The 14,087-nt window shown below is 39.9% G+C and overlaps 1 protein-coding gene across 1 annotated transcript in view; it reads right to left on the bottom strand.

Annotated features, from left to right (window-relative positions):
• The window catches only part of LOC104335004 (potassium voltage-gated channel subfamily KQT member 1), a 501,768-nt gene that overhangs the window by 403,239 nt on the left and 84,442 nt on the right, over nt 1-14,087 (bottom strand). Inside the window, exon 11 of the mRNA XM_009940687.2 lies at nt 8,907-9,021. Coding sequence (XP_009938989.2) covers nt 8,907-9,021 — 115 coding nt within the window. The remainder of the gene's footprint in view (nt 1-8,906; nt 9,022-14,087) is intronic.

Genomic DNA, 14,087 nt, shown 5'->3' with positions numbered 1-14,087 from the left:
GTAGGACGAACATGTTAGACAGCCAACATCACTTCTTAAGACAGTAGGCTATGGAGATGAAATGTCACTCAACTAGAGGGCAGGATTCTGGCTTGCAAGGATGTGCTGTCAGGACAATGCTCAGAAGTACAGCAGTATAATGCTCAGATATTATTAGGAGATAATTTATACCCCCTCATTGACAGAGAATGTTAGGTTTTTACCCCAGCTATCCCCTCCACAGCTACAACTTGAACTCCTAGGAAAACAAATGGTGTCTCCATGCCTTCAAGCTTTTCTCCACTCTTTTTTCCTCCTAATTCCTTGTATGTACCCCATCAGCAGGGATGGGCTTGTGATTTTATTTGATAGGTGGGCTGCCTTACTTTCTGTCACAGGAACAGCCCAGAGAAGCAACTGCAGAATACAAAAATGGAGGACAACTGGCATATGCAATTGCTAAACTATTTTTTCTGTTGAATGCTGCCAATACAAAACACACACCACGACACAGCTTGCGGATGGAGCTAGATCGAATCAGGAATGACTTACACATTTTAATTGCGGACGCCATGAAGTCCTATCACTGCGCTTTTCCTTTCAATAAATACACTTTGCATAAATAGACACAATGAATGAAATGAAGTGCCTGTTACTAGAATAGGCATATGCATGATTCATACACACCAAATTTAGACTCACATAAAAGGTGTTAAAGTTGAAACTATTGCAAAGCCACAAGATCAAAGTTAAAAGAAAATGTATACTTATTTATTTCTACCTATGCCTTGGTAAAGGACAAAGTCACACTTTTCTGCACATTGCAATCATCATGTTTTTCCATCAATTTTTTTCCCCCCCACAGAAAAATGAGTATCATGCTTGGCGCTTTATTTTGTGTAAGCATGAGAGGCTGAAGTGACCTGATAAGAAGGGTTGTAGTCATCTTCAGCAAAGAACATACTTTAACGTTACATCTTTCAAACTTTCATCACAGATGCATATAAATGCAGTTATCCATAGTCAAGTGTCATGGAACTCAATGAGAACCATTATGTGCATTGAAATAAGAATCTTTAACTGAAAACCTCAAGAAATTATGAAGCCCAAACAAAGCCTTTATAAAATGATTCATCCCTTTACTAGTTTCATCCTCACACAGAAACAACGCGCCAACACTTTAGACTACGAACCCAATCTAGCTCTTTGCACCTTTTCCAGTAACAAGAGTTGACATATTTCCATTCTCTAACTTGCTAGTGAGATAAATAATAATTTCTGAATAGAACAAAGCCACAAATGTGAGTCTTTGATCTGAAAACAGTCTTCGTAAACTATTTATTATACAAGTCAGCAGCCATACATCCCAGTCATCTCACCCCTTTCAAGAAAAATTCTATCCCTACTCTAAAATTCTGTGAAATTATTAGAAAACCCATGAAGAAAAATATAATTATATGCAATGTCATTTTTTTGTAGAAGCTTCTGTTTCCCAAACAACCTTTTATTCCAGACTTTTCCATCAGATCTGAACCATTTGTTGTAGAGAGGCTTACATAATATATGCATTTAGTTACATTTTCACAACCTTCAGTGGGCTGTTACAATAGCCTGTTTTCCAGAAAAGAAAGTATAACCACAATACCCAAGTTGAGCCTTTGGGGTTTGGTTAAGTTTCTCATTAAACTGATGTTCAAGTACATGTAGCATTTTTTCTTAGTGTGGCAACTTGCCAGTTTAACATTGGGGAAATTCAGATGCTCATAAATTAAGTTTATAAGTAAGTTTGTTGAAATGACAAATCGGATTTTGAAAACTGAAACGGGAGTTTCTGTCTCTCATTGTGTTATGGTGCAGTGCCCTCCACTGGCCAAACGTCCTCACTTAAAAATAAAAGAGCAGAAATTCTCTGAAAAGTTACTCTTCAGACTAAAAAAAAAAACACAAAAAAAAAACCTTCCGAAAAACTCAGAAGCAGTGTCAAATTCTTAGAAAAGGTTACTACATAATGGAACCAATTTATACTAACCCCAGCCTTGCTTTCATATTACATGGTAATAAAAACACTTTGGGTGCCGAAATAAATCCTGAAACAGTCTTTTTAAAGTGTTCAAAATTAGAGGTGACAATACAAAAATAGGGAGTACTAAAAAGCATAACTTAACACGAGGCCTTATAATGGTAAAAAGCATACAGATTAGCAATTACTACTGTCTGTTGAATTTTCACTATTTTACCTTTTTCAGTTCAGAAATGACAGACCCTCATCTAAATTTCTCTTTGAAGCAATTAATAATGCTTTTGAGTGCAGGGGACAGAACTAGTTGCACCAGTACTACCTCTCTGAGATGTACCTGAGAGCGAGGATTAGTAAATGTCAAAAGCCAACAGCAGAATGAGAAAGCTGGAAACAAGACATATAGAAACGTCCGCCCTTCATGTTACTGTGGGCTGCCCACTTACTAGTTTTTCATCTCTCCCTATCACTTCATTTTACATTTCAAAAATATGGAGGAAGTGTAAATGCGGTGATGGTAGGCAAACTGTAACATCTGCGGGAATATTCTTTACTCCGACCAACCTTGCTGCTGTCGTTTGGCTAACCCATTCCTCTTGGGTGATGGTAGTTCTTACAATACCATTCCCTTCACTAGCTGGTTAATGGTCAGTATGGCTTCACAGTGTTCTCCAATACCCATACTAGCTCAGTGACAATATGGGCAGTATTTACATCATACATCAAGTGCCTGATCATGCTTTCAAAAATTAAGATCAACAGTATTTTGAAATAAACCATGGACACATGCAAAAGGACATCAGGTGGTATAACAGATCCAGCTGAGGAAGGACCCTAAGGACACTATCTTAGTAATAAAAGCTTTCTTAATGAGCTATCAGTAGATTCAATTATCCTACACAAGATTACTAATTACTGGATCTAATCATATTCAATGTGATACATTTGCTGGTGATAAGGTGAACCATTTCCTTAATAAGATAAAAAACATTAAGCTATAGGAGGAAGTTATGACAAAAATACACAGATGAACGCCCTTTGCACAGATAGACCAAAACCATAGAAATACTGAAAATATGCTTTGTGTCAAGAGTTGCACACAGCTGGATTTTTCAAGCAGACCCAAAAAAGAATCATAGAATGGTTTGGGTTAGAAGGGACCTTAAAGATCACCTAGTTCCCACCCCCCTGCCATGAGCAGGGATGCCTCCCACCAGACCAGGTTGCTCAAAGCCCTGTCCAACCTGGCCCTGAACACTTCCAGGGAGGGGGCAGCCACAGCTTCTCTGGGCAACCTGTTGCAGCACCTCATCGCCCTCATAGCAAAGAATTTCTTCCTTATATCTAATCTAAATCTACCTTCTTTCAAAGAAGGACACAGAAAATACTCTTAAGCCCCTGATAAAACCTTCACTGCCACCTACAGATGGAGGGAACAACTGGAAGGCTGAAACAAATCTGAAAGATGGATTTAACATCCCTTTTTTCAAGTACTGACCAATAACTTTAAAAGGGTCATACAGCACCATTTTATTTGAGCACATCTAACCTAAGCTTTAAGGCCTGGCATAAGTTTTACAATTTGTTCCTCTCACTTTGTATAAAATTTCTGTGTTAGTGGGTAATGGAGAAAAATAGTCATATTTCATATCTGCCATTCCTATCATAAACTACTTCCACTAGAAAAAAAGACAAGCCAACACTGCTCCTAAACTTGTTTTTAAGGAGAAATGCTAGATGCTAAGACTAATCATCAAGCATCTTCCTTTGACTATAGCTGCATGGATTACTAACTCCTTCCAGTGAGCAGCAGTGCTAAGTGTGTGTCCCCCCTCAGTCTCTGTAGACCACGGTTCTGCTGAAGTGAGGAGCAGCTTTGGTGTTCTGTTCCTCCTAGCAGCCGAGAGCAAGCACAAGCACCAACAGACAAGAATAACTTCTTTGCCTCATTCAGTCTCAGTGCTCACAGAAGGTTCTGTTCCTCATTGAAGATTAATTTGTGATGCTCCTTTTGTATCAGGATTCACCAATGATGACACAGAGCAAGGCACTGTCATCCTCAGCCTCGGAGTCTCAGTTTCCCCTTTTAGAAGGAAGTGCTACATGGCAGGCCTTGAGCTTTTGCAGCCATTGCCTTACCTCAAATCTATCTTTTCACCCCTCCTCAGGGTTCTTATACAGCTTATATTCAATCAGCCATTTCCTCTTTTTTTTTTATTTAAAGCAGATATTCCCACTTCCTTTGATTGTGCAATAACCACATACTAATGCTGGGTTGTTCTGCTAATTATTTTGCAGATAAGATCTCCCTTGTACAATCTAGGAGCTGCTTTTCCCGCTATGAGCTTGAAAGAAAAAAAATGGAGGTGGCAACAGTGGATATATGGTTGCTTCCACATTCAGATCTCTATGCTTTTATTACACCATTTTAAGACCTCAGACTGAAACAGTGAGCCATTTTCACAGCCACGTTACACAGATTAATACACAGGAATGTAGCAGAAGTACATAAATGCTATCTAAACTTTTGAATAGAATTGTTTTAGCCAGAATTGCATTAAACCCACAGTTCCCTAACATGATTTGACTCTGTTGTGGACAGGGCCTCAGAAAAAACAGCAACTGTTGGTCTCACTCTCAACCCATGAAAAGTAATTAAGACCCCACTTTCCCGTGGGGAACAGGTGTAGCTATCACTTCCCTGGCAGCCTGTTGCAGCTGAAGAGTTATTACTACAGCTGTTCAGCTAACGGCAATTACCACTGACGATGGTCATTGTATGTGGATCTCACCTTCTAAAGGTTTCCTCCCAAGAGAGCTGATGCGATGACTGCTGAACTGCAGCATTACACTGCTTTCTGCTAAGAGACCAACTGACATTTACCTTTACATGACCTTAGTGAGCTACAAAATGCATACTCAACCACAGTTGCTTAACCATGCTGACATATAGAATTTCTAACTTTTGCTTTTCCTTACAGCGTAAAGAGCTTTAAACACCACAGCTTTAAACCACAGAACTTTGAAAAACAAAAACAGGATGTCTGCCTCTGAAGCTGGTACTGTGTATGTTTTTCCTGAGACTCTGTTATCTGGGACCAGGGTTGGTGTAATCTTTCAATACAGTCTATTGGCCAAATTCTCTCTTTCCTGATGGAAGATTAACTCTAGTGTGTATGACAAAAAATACTTTCATGGCCAAGGGTTGTTGTCATCACAACCTGCGTAACAATAGGACCAGCTGGAGATAAAAAAGAAAATAAGGCTAAAAGTACTTTTCAGTGGTGTCCTTCACTCTTGCAAAGTTCCAGTGCAGCCAGGAAGAATCCAGAAAGAGACAAACACTATTTGCACAATTCAACATGGGAACAATGCTATTGTTTCTTATTCTTTCTCAAGAGTGGCTTTTGATACTTCAAGAGTATGTCAGTGCAAGTCTACAGGACTTCTAGTTGAATAGACTGTTTCAGTTGGAAGGGACCTACAATGATCATCTAGTCCAACTGCCTCGCCAGTTCAGGACTGACCAAGTTAAAGAACGTTATTAAGGGCAGTGTCCAAATGCCTCTTAAACACTGACAGGCTTGGGGCATCGATCAGATCTCTAGGAACCCTGTTCCAACGTTTGACCGCGCTCTCGGTAAAGAAATGCTTCCTGATGTCCAGTCTGAACCTCCCCTGGGGCAGCTCTGAACCATTCCCACATGTCCTGGCACTTGATCCCAGGGAGAAGACCTCAGCACCTCCCTCTCCACATCCCCTCCTCAGGAAGCCGCAGAGAGCAATGAGGTCACACCTCAGCCTCCTTTTCTCCACGCTAGACAAGCCCAGAGTCCTCAGCCACCCCTCACAGGACATGCCTTCCAGATCTTCCACCAGCTTTGTTGCCCTCCTCTGGACACATCTTAGGACCTTCACATCCTTGCTTGTCAATCAAGCCACATAGCCATCCCCAAAGGGTGTCTCACTGAACACTGGTAAAGCACAACTACAGTTTCTGGTTTGAACCAGCTGTTGGGAGTCGCTGGCCTTAAATGTTTGGAGTAGGAAGAAGGAGCAAAAGTCCACTAAGGCTTGTCCCTGTCTCATCCTAATGTGTATTTCTCTTCCTTTCTTCCTTTTGTCACTTACCAAGTTTACAGGCACTTTGAGAGGTTTACTTTTCATTTTTGTTGCGTATGGACACAGCTCAAGAATTAGCAAGCTTACAACTTACTGATTTTACAAACCTTAGTATCAACTCTTCCGCAAAGACCTTGTGACACACATGATAGGCTGCATCAGATAGATAAAACAGTCCTGCCAACAACGGATAGAGACAAGACTTAAAGAAAGCAGAAATCACAGCCTGTCACTTGCTTAACGAGTGCCATTTGGAGTAATCTCTTGCCTTTCTCATTAGTAAACAATCTGTTACAGAGATACAGGAATTTGCCACATCGTAATTTTCCAAGCAGGCCTATTTCTATACCAGGTCCTCTGTCCTGTCAGAACATCTGTGTGCACACAGTAGGAAACTAGGACAAAAGAGGGGCTTCAGAATGTAACATCATGAAGAAAGAAGTGGCACTTTGCACTACGTTGAATCAAGCTGGATGATGGATCCATCTTCAAATTGTTTGATTTTACATCTTCCACCAAAAAAATCAGGTGATATAAAGAAACTGCTAAGGTCAGCAAGAAAGAGCAAAGGGATAAAAATGAACTTTCCAGCTCTAGAAGTAGCGTTCTCAAGATGTAGACCTTCCCTAATGTATAACTTAATACAGATAATTACCAATATATGCAGAAGACTAACCCTAAGGACCAAGCAAATGTGCTGTAATGAGACAAATATAATCACTAGGTTTCTTCTATGTTTCAAAGCACAGACCAAACATCATTTTGCAGTCTTTCTATGCACTGATGGAGTCATCTTCTGCCTGTTCAGCAAAGAATTTGAAAAACTGGGTGGGTAACTATATCAGACAATAAAGTAGTCTGAGCATTTATTGTTAATGAACTCATCAACTGATTGAAATTAACATATTTGTTTCATCTATGAGATTTGATTAATATCCTACAACATCATTCTTTTTCAACTTTGGACACCTCAGAAGCAGCCCATATGAAATAATATAGCTCCACTCAGGTCAGCAACCACATGAGATTTTTATCCCTGACTGCCTGGGCCAGAGATACCCAGCAAGAACTTCTGACAACCACAGAATTATATACTGAATATGATGCTTTTGTTCCCTAGGACAGGGAGGTTGCATGTTTCCGCATTTTGTCCCAGATCACCAGAAACAAACATCATCCCAACTATCTAAAGGATCCAAAGCAGCTATATTTCCTACATTAAGGTACAGGCATCTTCAGTTCAATTTGCAAGCTTGCTATTTGGTTTTGTTTTTACTGACACCTTCCACTTTCTACCAGGACAGCATACCTTCTCCAAGCTCGCGTGGATCCCTGACATCAGAAATCCAACAGTGGATGTATCAACTACTGAAACCTGGGCAGTGCTGCAATCCATCTCACTGGTTCACTTTCGCTCAAGACTCATTCTTAAATGGTACTATCACCAGTTTCCAACCAGCCTGATAGATTTTGCCGAGCAACCACTTTAGTTACTGTGAGACTAATGCACATGTGGAGATTGATGCAACAGATGTTTGTCCAACGTAGCATGGCTCATGGGTAGGAACTCTACTCTCCTGGAACAGTACCTGCCTTCCACACACAATAAAGGGAGTTTTGAAAAGAGTATGGCCAAAAGTAAAGGTTACTGTCAGAGAACATCTCTCTTATGTATCTAGCTGAGAGAATTTCAGGAGAATCTATGTTTTACATTACAAAATTACAGTTGTAGATCTGACATTTCATGTTTAATAATTAACATACTAGCTTACAAAGTTTAAAAAATGACCAGTTACTGGCTTTGGAATAAAGGCATACTGTGAGTCTGACTTTGTAATTCATAACACTTGTTGAAGGCAAGGAAAACTTTGCCTTTTGGCAGCTTGACAAAGCCAAGCTTGACTTCACTACGAAGTGCTCCATGTACAACTGTCATCATCGTAGCATACTATCATTAAGTGTTACGTGAAGCCATGTTTTCACTTACTTTGCAAACTGAGAAGGTTCATTGCATGTGTATACACCTTTGGCTGAATTCTGCTCTTGGAAGGATTTTTGTCTAATTCATTGACTGCATTGTGACACTAGGATGAAGATTCGTCACACTAGTTATCAAATGCATGTTATTCCCAAATGAAATAAACCCACTTTCCGTTACATAGTTCACTCCAAAGGGGGAGGAGGGGGGGTAGAATCTAACTGGTACATAGCTGCAGAGCATGAAACAATATCAATGCCAACAAACAGAGTAACTGTTTTTTCTAGCCAGGTTAATGAGCAGAATAAAAGTGGAACTTCTAACACAAAAAGAAAAAAAAAATTCCTCATCATCAATTCCAAGGCACGCTGGTGTAGAGAATACACTAAGCGCAAAGCAGAAGCCATGCTGCTTCGGAAAGCTCACACACCAAAGCAAGTACAGCACACATGAAGACTTACCTGCTTACACCTCCGCTAAAAGACAAGACAAATAATCACACTAAGTATATCTAATATTCACATAGAAGACATATGTATATCAGGCAAATACAGTGTTAATATCTTCTCTTTTCCATCAGAAATGGCAGTTTAAAACCAAGATCCATAAACACATCATATTCTGTGCTTGTCCAATGAAGTTCATAATTTGAATGATGAGATACTATGTTTCTACTCCAAGTCAGGACAACTTTTAAATGAATGCATCCTACTAAGCAAAATTGAACACATATAAAACGAGATTATCAGCGATAATTATGTCACCATTAATGAGCACTTGTCTTATTGATTAAAAAGTTGTTCCACTTACTGTTCCACGTCGGATACAGCTGGAAGTGGTGACTCTTCTGATAGAAGATCAATATCATCAGTGAAGCTGTTGACCCGTGACATTTCTTGGGTATTCCCTTCTAAACGTCTTTTCACTGCATAAATAGTTCAAAGAAATCATAATACGTTAGGGAGACAACACCTACAAGCTCTTTCCCTTGCTTAAGATACTGTACACTAGATTAAATAAATTGTTCTAATATGAGACTTGGCTTTCTTTTTTGCCAGAAGCTGTGAAGTTAATGCTTATAACATATGACATACAAGAATATATATGTGCATATACGCAATTCAAATACACAGGAACCTGTTACAAGAAAGGCTTGACTTCTTGAGGACTGTCTCCCTGTAAGCAGAAATTTGCCATACCCACAATTTTGATGTGGGCATGATGACAGAAACAATCTGACTCATTTCCTCAATGAACAATATTTGATATGTATACTTCACTTTCTCTAAAACCCTTCTGTAAAATTTTACTGCTGCTATTATATAAATAGCAGTTTTGTTTCAAGTATTCTATTTGGTCATTATAAAACTTTATTGCTATTATCATCTAAACAGCACTTTTGTTTCCAGTATTCTATTTGGTCACTATATTCACCAGTGTTCAAAAATTCTCCCACGGAGCAGGGAATAGCCTCAGGTGTTTGAACGCAGTCACCTCGGCAGGGTGACTGTGATGGATACAAAACTGTACAGCAGCTCAGCTTGTCTTCCAAGCATAAGAAAGCTACAAATCTCATTACAGATTGGGAAGACATACGATGGCCAATGAATGAAGGAGTTCACTCACAGACTGCAAAAAAACAGAGGCATGCAGCTAGCCCTGTAACTGATGAAAACCGATGTTTTAAAAGACTCTAGCCTTGATACTTCTTTCCATCAAGTATAGGGCTAACTTCTTCCACCATAAACGTCAAGTACACATATACCTGCCTTTCTGAGTTCAGCTGCATCAATATTCATAAGCAATTTCTGTTTTAAGGTCTTTTAAATATCTTTTCCCATATTTATTTTGTTCAAAAGCTATGAAGTACCTCTAACTTAAATTGCTGTGATCTGAAATAGCAAATTTTTCCATGACTACCAGTGATCCTAACAGTTTCCAAGGAAGCTCCCTATCTATTTTAATTCTGATCATCCTTGAAAGCTTGGCACATACAGTTATGAGCTGGCAGAGTCTAACCTGGAAAATGCATAGTATGACTCAAACAAATTCAAGGGAGAAAAAAAAGATAAAAGTTTGCGGCCCGGGGGGAATCATTAAAATTAAATGTCAAACAAAACAAGCAAAACACGAAGTAGAGTTTCTTACATATGCTGCAATGGGTAAGAACACAAAAAAACAACCCACATGACAAATGAGAAAGTTTGCCTCCTGGAAAACTAAATTGATGACATCTCAATTTGATTCTAAAGCACCACTTTGGCTGGACTACATTTAAGCTAAATACTAAAAAGCACACAACAGCAGAGCTGATTATTGGAAGAGTCATAGTGTAAATAGCAAGGAGTGAAAATGAAGTCTATGAAATATAATTATAAAATGGCATAACTTAACACTGCTAAAGGACATAAAACTGTGAATCTATTTTAATTACTTCTGCTGTATTTAATCACAATTAAACTATGTTTCCAATGGAAAACCAAATCTTCCTGGCACTGGGAACATGAACTTCTGTGCTCTTCCACCACTGCTGAAACACTATTTTTCTGTAGAGGAGCTTTATTTTGTGAGACATGCCAGTTTCACACTTGTTCTGATGAGACACTTTTTCCATAAGAGAAGTAACCTGATTTCTGGACAAAGTCTTGAGATACATAGATCAAATATTGGATGTATTGCTTTGGGAAGCACACACAGACTTAGGAATAGGCTTCTACAATCTCTAAAGAAGTAATATCACACATGATCACATCTGCAAAATTAAACTAGGGGAGTTTTGGCTTCAACTGCAGTTTTTCTCATAGAAACCTATCAGAATTTCATAGTCAGCCAAAGGCAGAGTTAAGTCACTGTGCCCATATAAGGCAATAATCAAATCAAAAGGAAAAGACTGTATTGCTGTCAATCCCTACTACACAATGGGCTGCTCAGATGACAAGAGAATCTAGTTAAGTAGTGAGAGACCTAGTTAATTCATGGGGGTTTGTCTCCTTTATAGCACAGGACAGACATTAAAATTATTGCAATGCATTTGTCATGATAAGAAGTAGGATTGTATTTTATTTCTGTCATTTTAAAGGTTTGGTCCATATTGCCTTATCAAAATTATCTGTCTCATCTCATTGCTGTTTGCAATCTGCATCCATGGGTTCTTAAAAGAAACACAAAGTCCTAATTGTTTACATTTGGCTTGCTAATTCCTTTTCCGATAAGTGTTCACTACTACAATGGCTCCTTGCTCTCAGAACTTGATAGTTCTGAGAAAAGAGGGACAACAGTAGCATGCCAGAAACCTTCACTTTCTCATTATTCCCGCTTGTGGATGCCGTGCTGAGTGCTGCAGAGCAGCTCTGCTGTTACTGCAGGGCGCACCTGGAACTGCTGCTTCTCTGACCACAGCCCTTCTGTGGAGAAATGTAGAATATAATCCTGGGCTTAATGACATCAACCTATGCTTGGTTACCTACACAAGCATGGCAAGCTTCTGTTCCCTCCTTACATAGGGTAAAGGCATGCAAATTTTCTGTCTGGTGAAGACTTTGCTATGATTATCCGTGACAGACTCACCCCACAAGTAGTACACATACATTTCATTCCTACAAGCATTCTGAAACAGACAACGCTGTGATTATGTACTTTATACAAACAGGAGTTCTGTAATAACATATACTGCATAGTTCACTTTACTAGTTGAAGATGTGCACTTAACTCCATGAAACTAAGTATTTGGGTCACGTCTCAAATATTCCCTCCCTGCTTCCCCTCTCCCCTGCCATGCTTCCCCCATGGTCAGATCTGTGGACAGAACAATTCTTGAGTTTGGTTACAGACTAGATTTATCTCAAAAACCTGCTTCTACTGTACAGAAGTATTAAGAGAAAGAAGAGCTTCTCCTAGAAGTGCTACTTTTAAATAACAACTTAAAGCAGAAACCACAGCTCTGAGGCTCATAATATTTGGGTGGTGATATTATAACATTCCCTACTACTATCAGAGCCACTTGACTCAATTCAGAGTCAGCACAGGTTCATGTTTTGTGAACTATTAATCTGTCACAAGAGAATATCTATTTTATCCTTGTAACCCTAATAATAACACCTATTTAATACTAAATCCCTTTATGCTTTTATCACCCATTAATACTGTGTGTTCCTGCTTTAAAATATTAGCCTATTAATAACGTTTACTGGTCTAGACATCCAAACATTGATGTCAATGGTAAATGCAAGTAACGTCCTCTGTTCTAAATATTTTCTGTCCTTAAGGTGACTATCAGAATTGTGAGCAGTTACTTTCTTATTTGAAATACTCTTTCTGGAACCAGCTCAGTTTCTGAAGTTAACTGTCACTTTCTCTGAGTGAACTTCCAAAGCTCATATAGACAGAATCACAGAACGGTAGGGGTTGGAACGAAATATCTCCAGAGAAGGAGAATCCACAGCCTCTCTGGGCAGCCTGGGCCAGGGCTCTGTCACCCTCAGAGGGAAGAAGTTCTTCCTCATGTTCAGACGGAACTTCCTCTGCTTCAGTTTGTGCCCATTGCCCCTTGTCCTGTCGCTGGGCACCACTGAAAAGAGTCTGGCCCCGTCCACTTCACACCCATCCTTGAGATATTTATAAGCATTTATAAGGTCCCCTCTCAGCCTTCTCTTCTTCAGGCTGAACAAGCCCAGCTCCCTCAGCCTTTCCTCGTAGGAGAGATGCTCCAGTCCCCTCACTATCCTCGTAGTCCTCTGCTGGACTCTCTCCAGCAGCTCCTTACCTTTCTTGAAGTGGGGAGCCCAGAACTGGACAGAGTACTCCAGATGGGGCCTCACTAGGGCAGAGTAGAGGGGGAGGAGAACATCCCTCGACCTGCTGGCCACACTCTTCCTAATGCACCCCCGGACACCATTGGCCTTCTTGGCAACCAGGGCACACTGCTGGCTCATGGTCAACTTCTTGTCTCCCAGCACTCCCATGTCCCTCTCCACAGAGCTGCTCACCAGCAGGTCAGTCCCAAGCCTGTACCAGTGCCTGGGGTTCTTCCTCCCCAGGTGCGGGACCCTGCACTTGCCCTTGTTGAACTTCATCAGGTTCCTCTCTGCCCAACTCTCCAGCCTGTCCAGGTCTCACTGAATGGCAGCACAGCCTGACGGTGTATCCACCACTCCTCCCAGTTTTGTGTCATCAGCAAACTTGCTAAGGGTACGCTCTGTCCCTTAAGATGGCAATGTTCAGTCATAAATCAAAATTCCCAAAATCACACAAAAAGGAACAAAATTTTTTTTTAATGTTCAGAAGCCATAAGCTTCTGAGAAATGAAGTAGTTCATAATAATCATTCATCATAACGCCCTCATTCTGAGGAAATGTGGAGCACTGAAATATATTCAATACATGGCAGTGATGTTTTCCAGAAACAAAACTCAAAGTTTTAAGGTCCAGCTACTAAATATGGTAAGTTCGTAACTGCTACAGCAGTTCAAGGCAGAACAACTATATCTTACCTCTCTACACTTACTTTAATAAGCTTTCCTTTTCCAAACTGACTTTATGGGACTGAATGCCTAACTTTTGTTGTTGCAGAGTGGCAAGCAGGGGAAGCAAAGAAATACATAGGGGAAAGAGAAGAGAAGCCATCCTTCCTTTTCACATGCTACTACTCAATACAAAGGAGCTGTACCTATCCGATTATAAAAGATACAACATGTTCCGACCATGAACAGCTGGAAGCAACAAGTTGAAAATACAGAACCGTACCTACCACAGTACAACAAATACCAGTGAATGCCATAGACCTAGGAATCCATGAAACAGATCAACTCATTAAATGAAAGAGCAAAAGGAAAGCTAAGTTTCATATACCTCTATTTTTCCCTTCAGTTAGTTTCTACAATGGTGAGAATGTTTAATAGACACATCAAAACGTAACCCATAGATATTTTTGTAATGCTGCTTAGCTTTATCTAACCTCAGATTCCTTACCTATATTACATTAACTTCTTTGTTG

This window comes from Opisthocomus hoazin, chromosome 1 (assembly GCF_030867145.1).
Source record: "Opisthocomus hoazin isolate bOpiHoa1 chromosome 1, bOpiHoa1.hap1, whole genome shotgun sequence".
NCBI lineage: Eukaryota > Metazoa > Chordata > Aves > Opisthocomiformes > Opisthocomidae > Opisthocomus > Opisthocomus hoazin.
The sequence above is the reverse complement of the archived record's forward strand: the minus strand, read 5'-3'. Positions and strand labels throughout refer to the sequence as shown.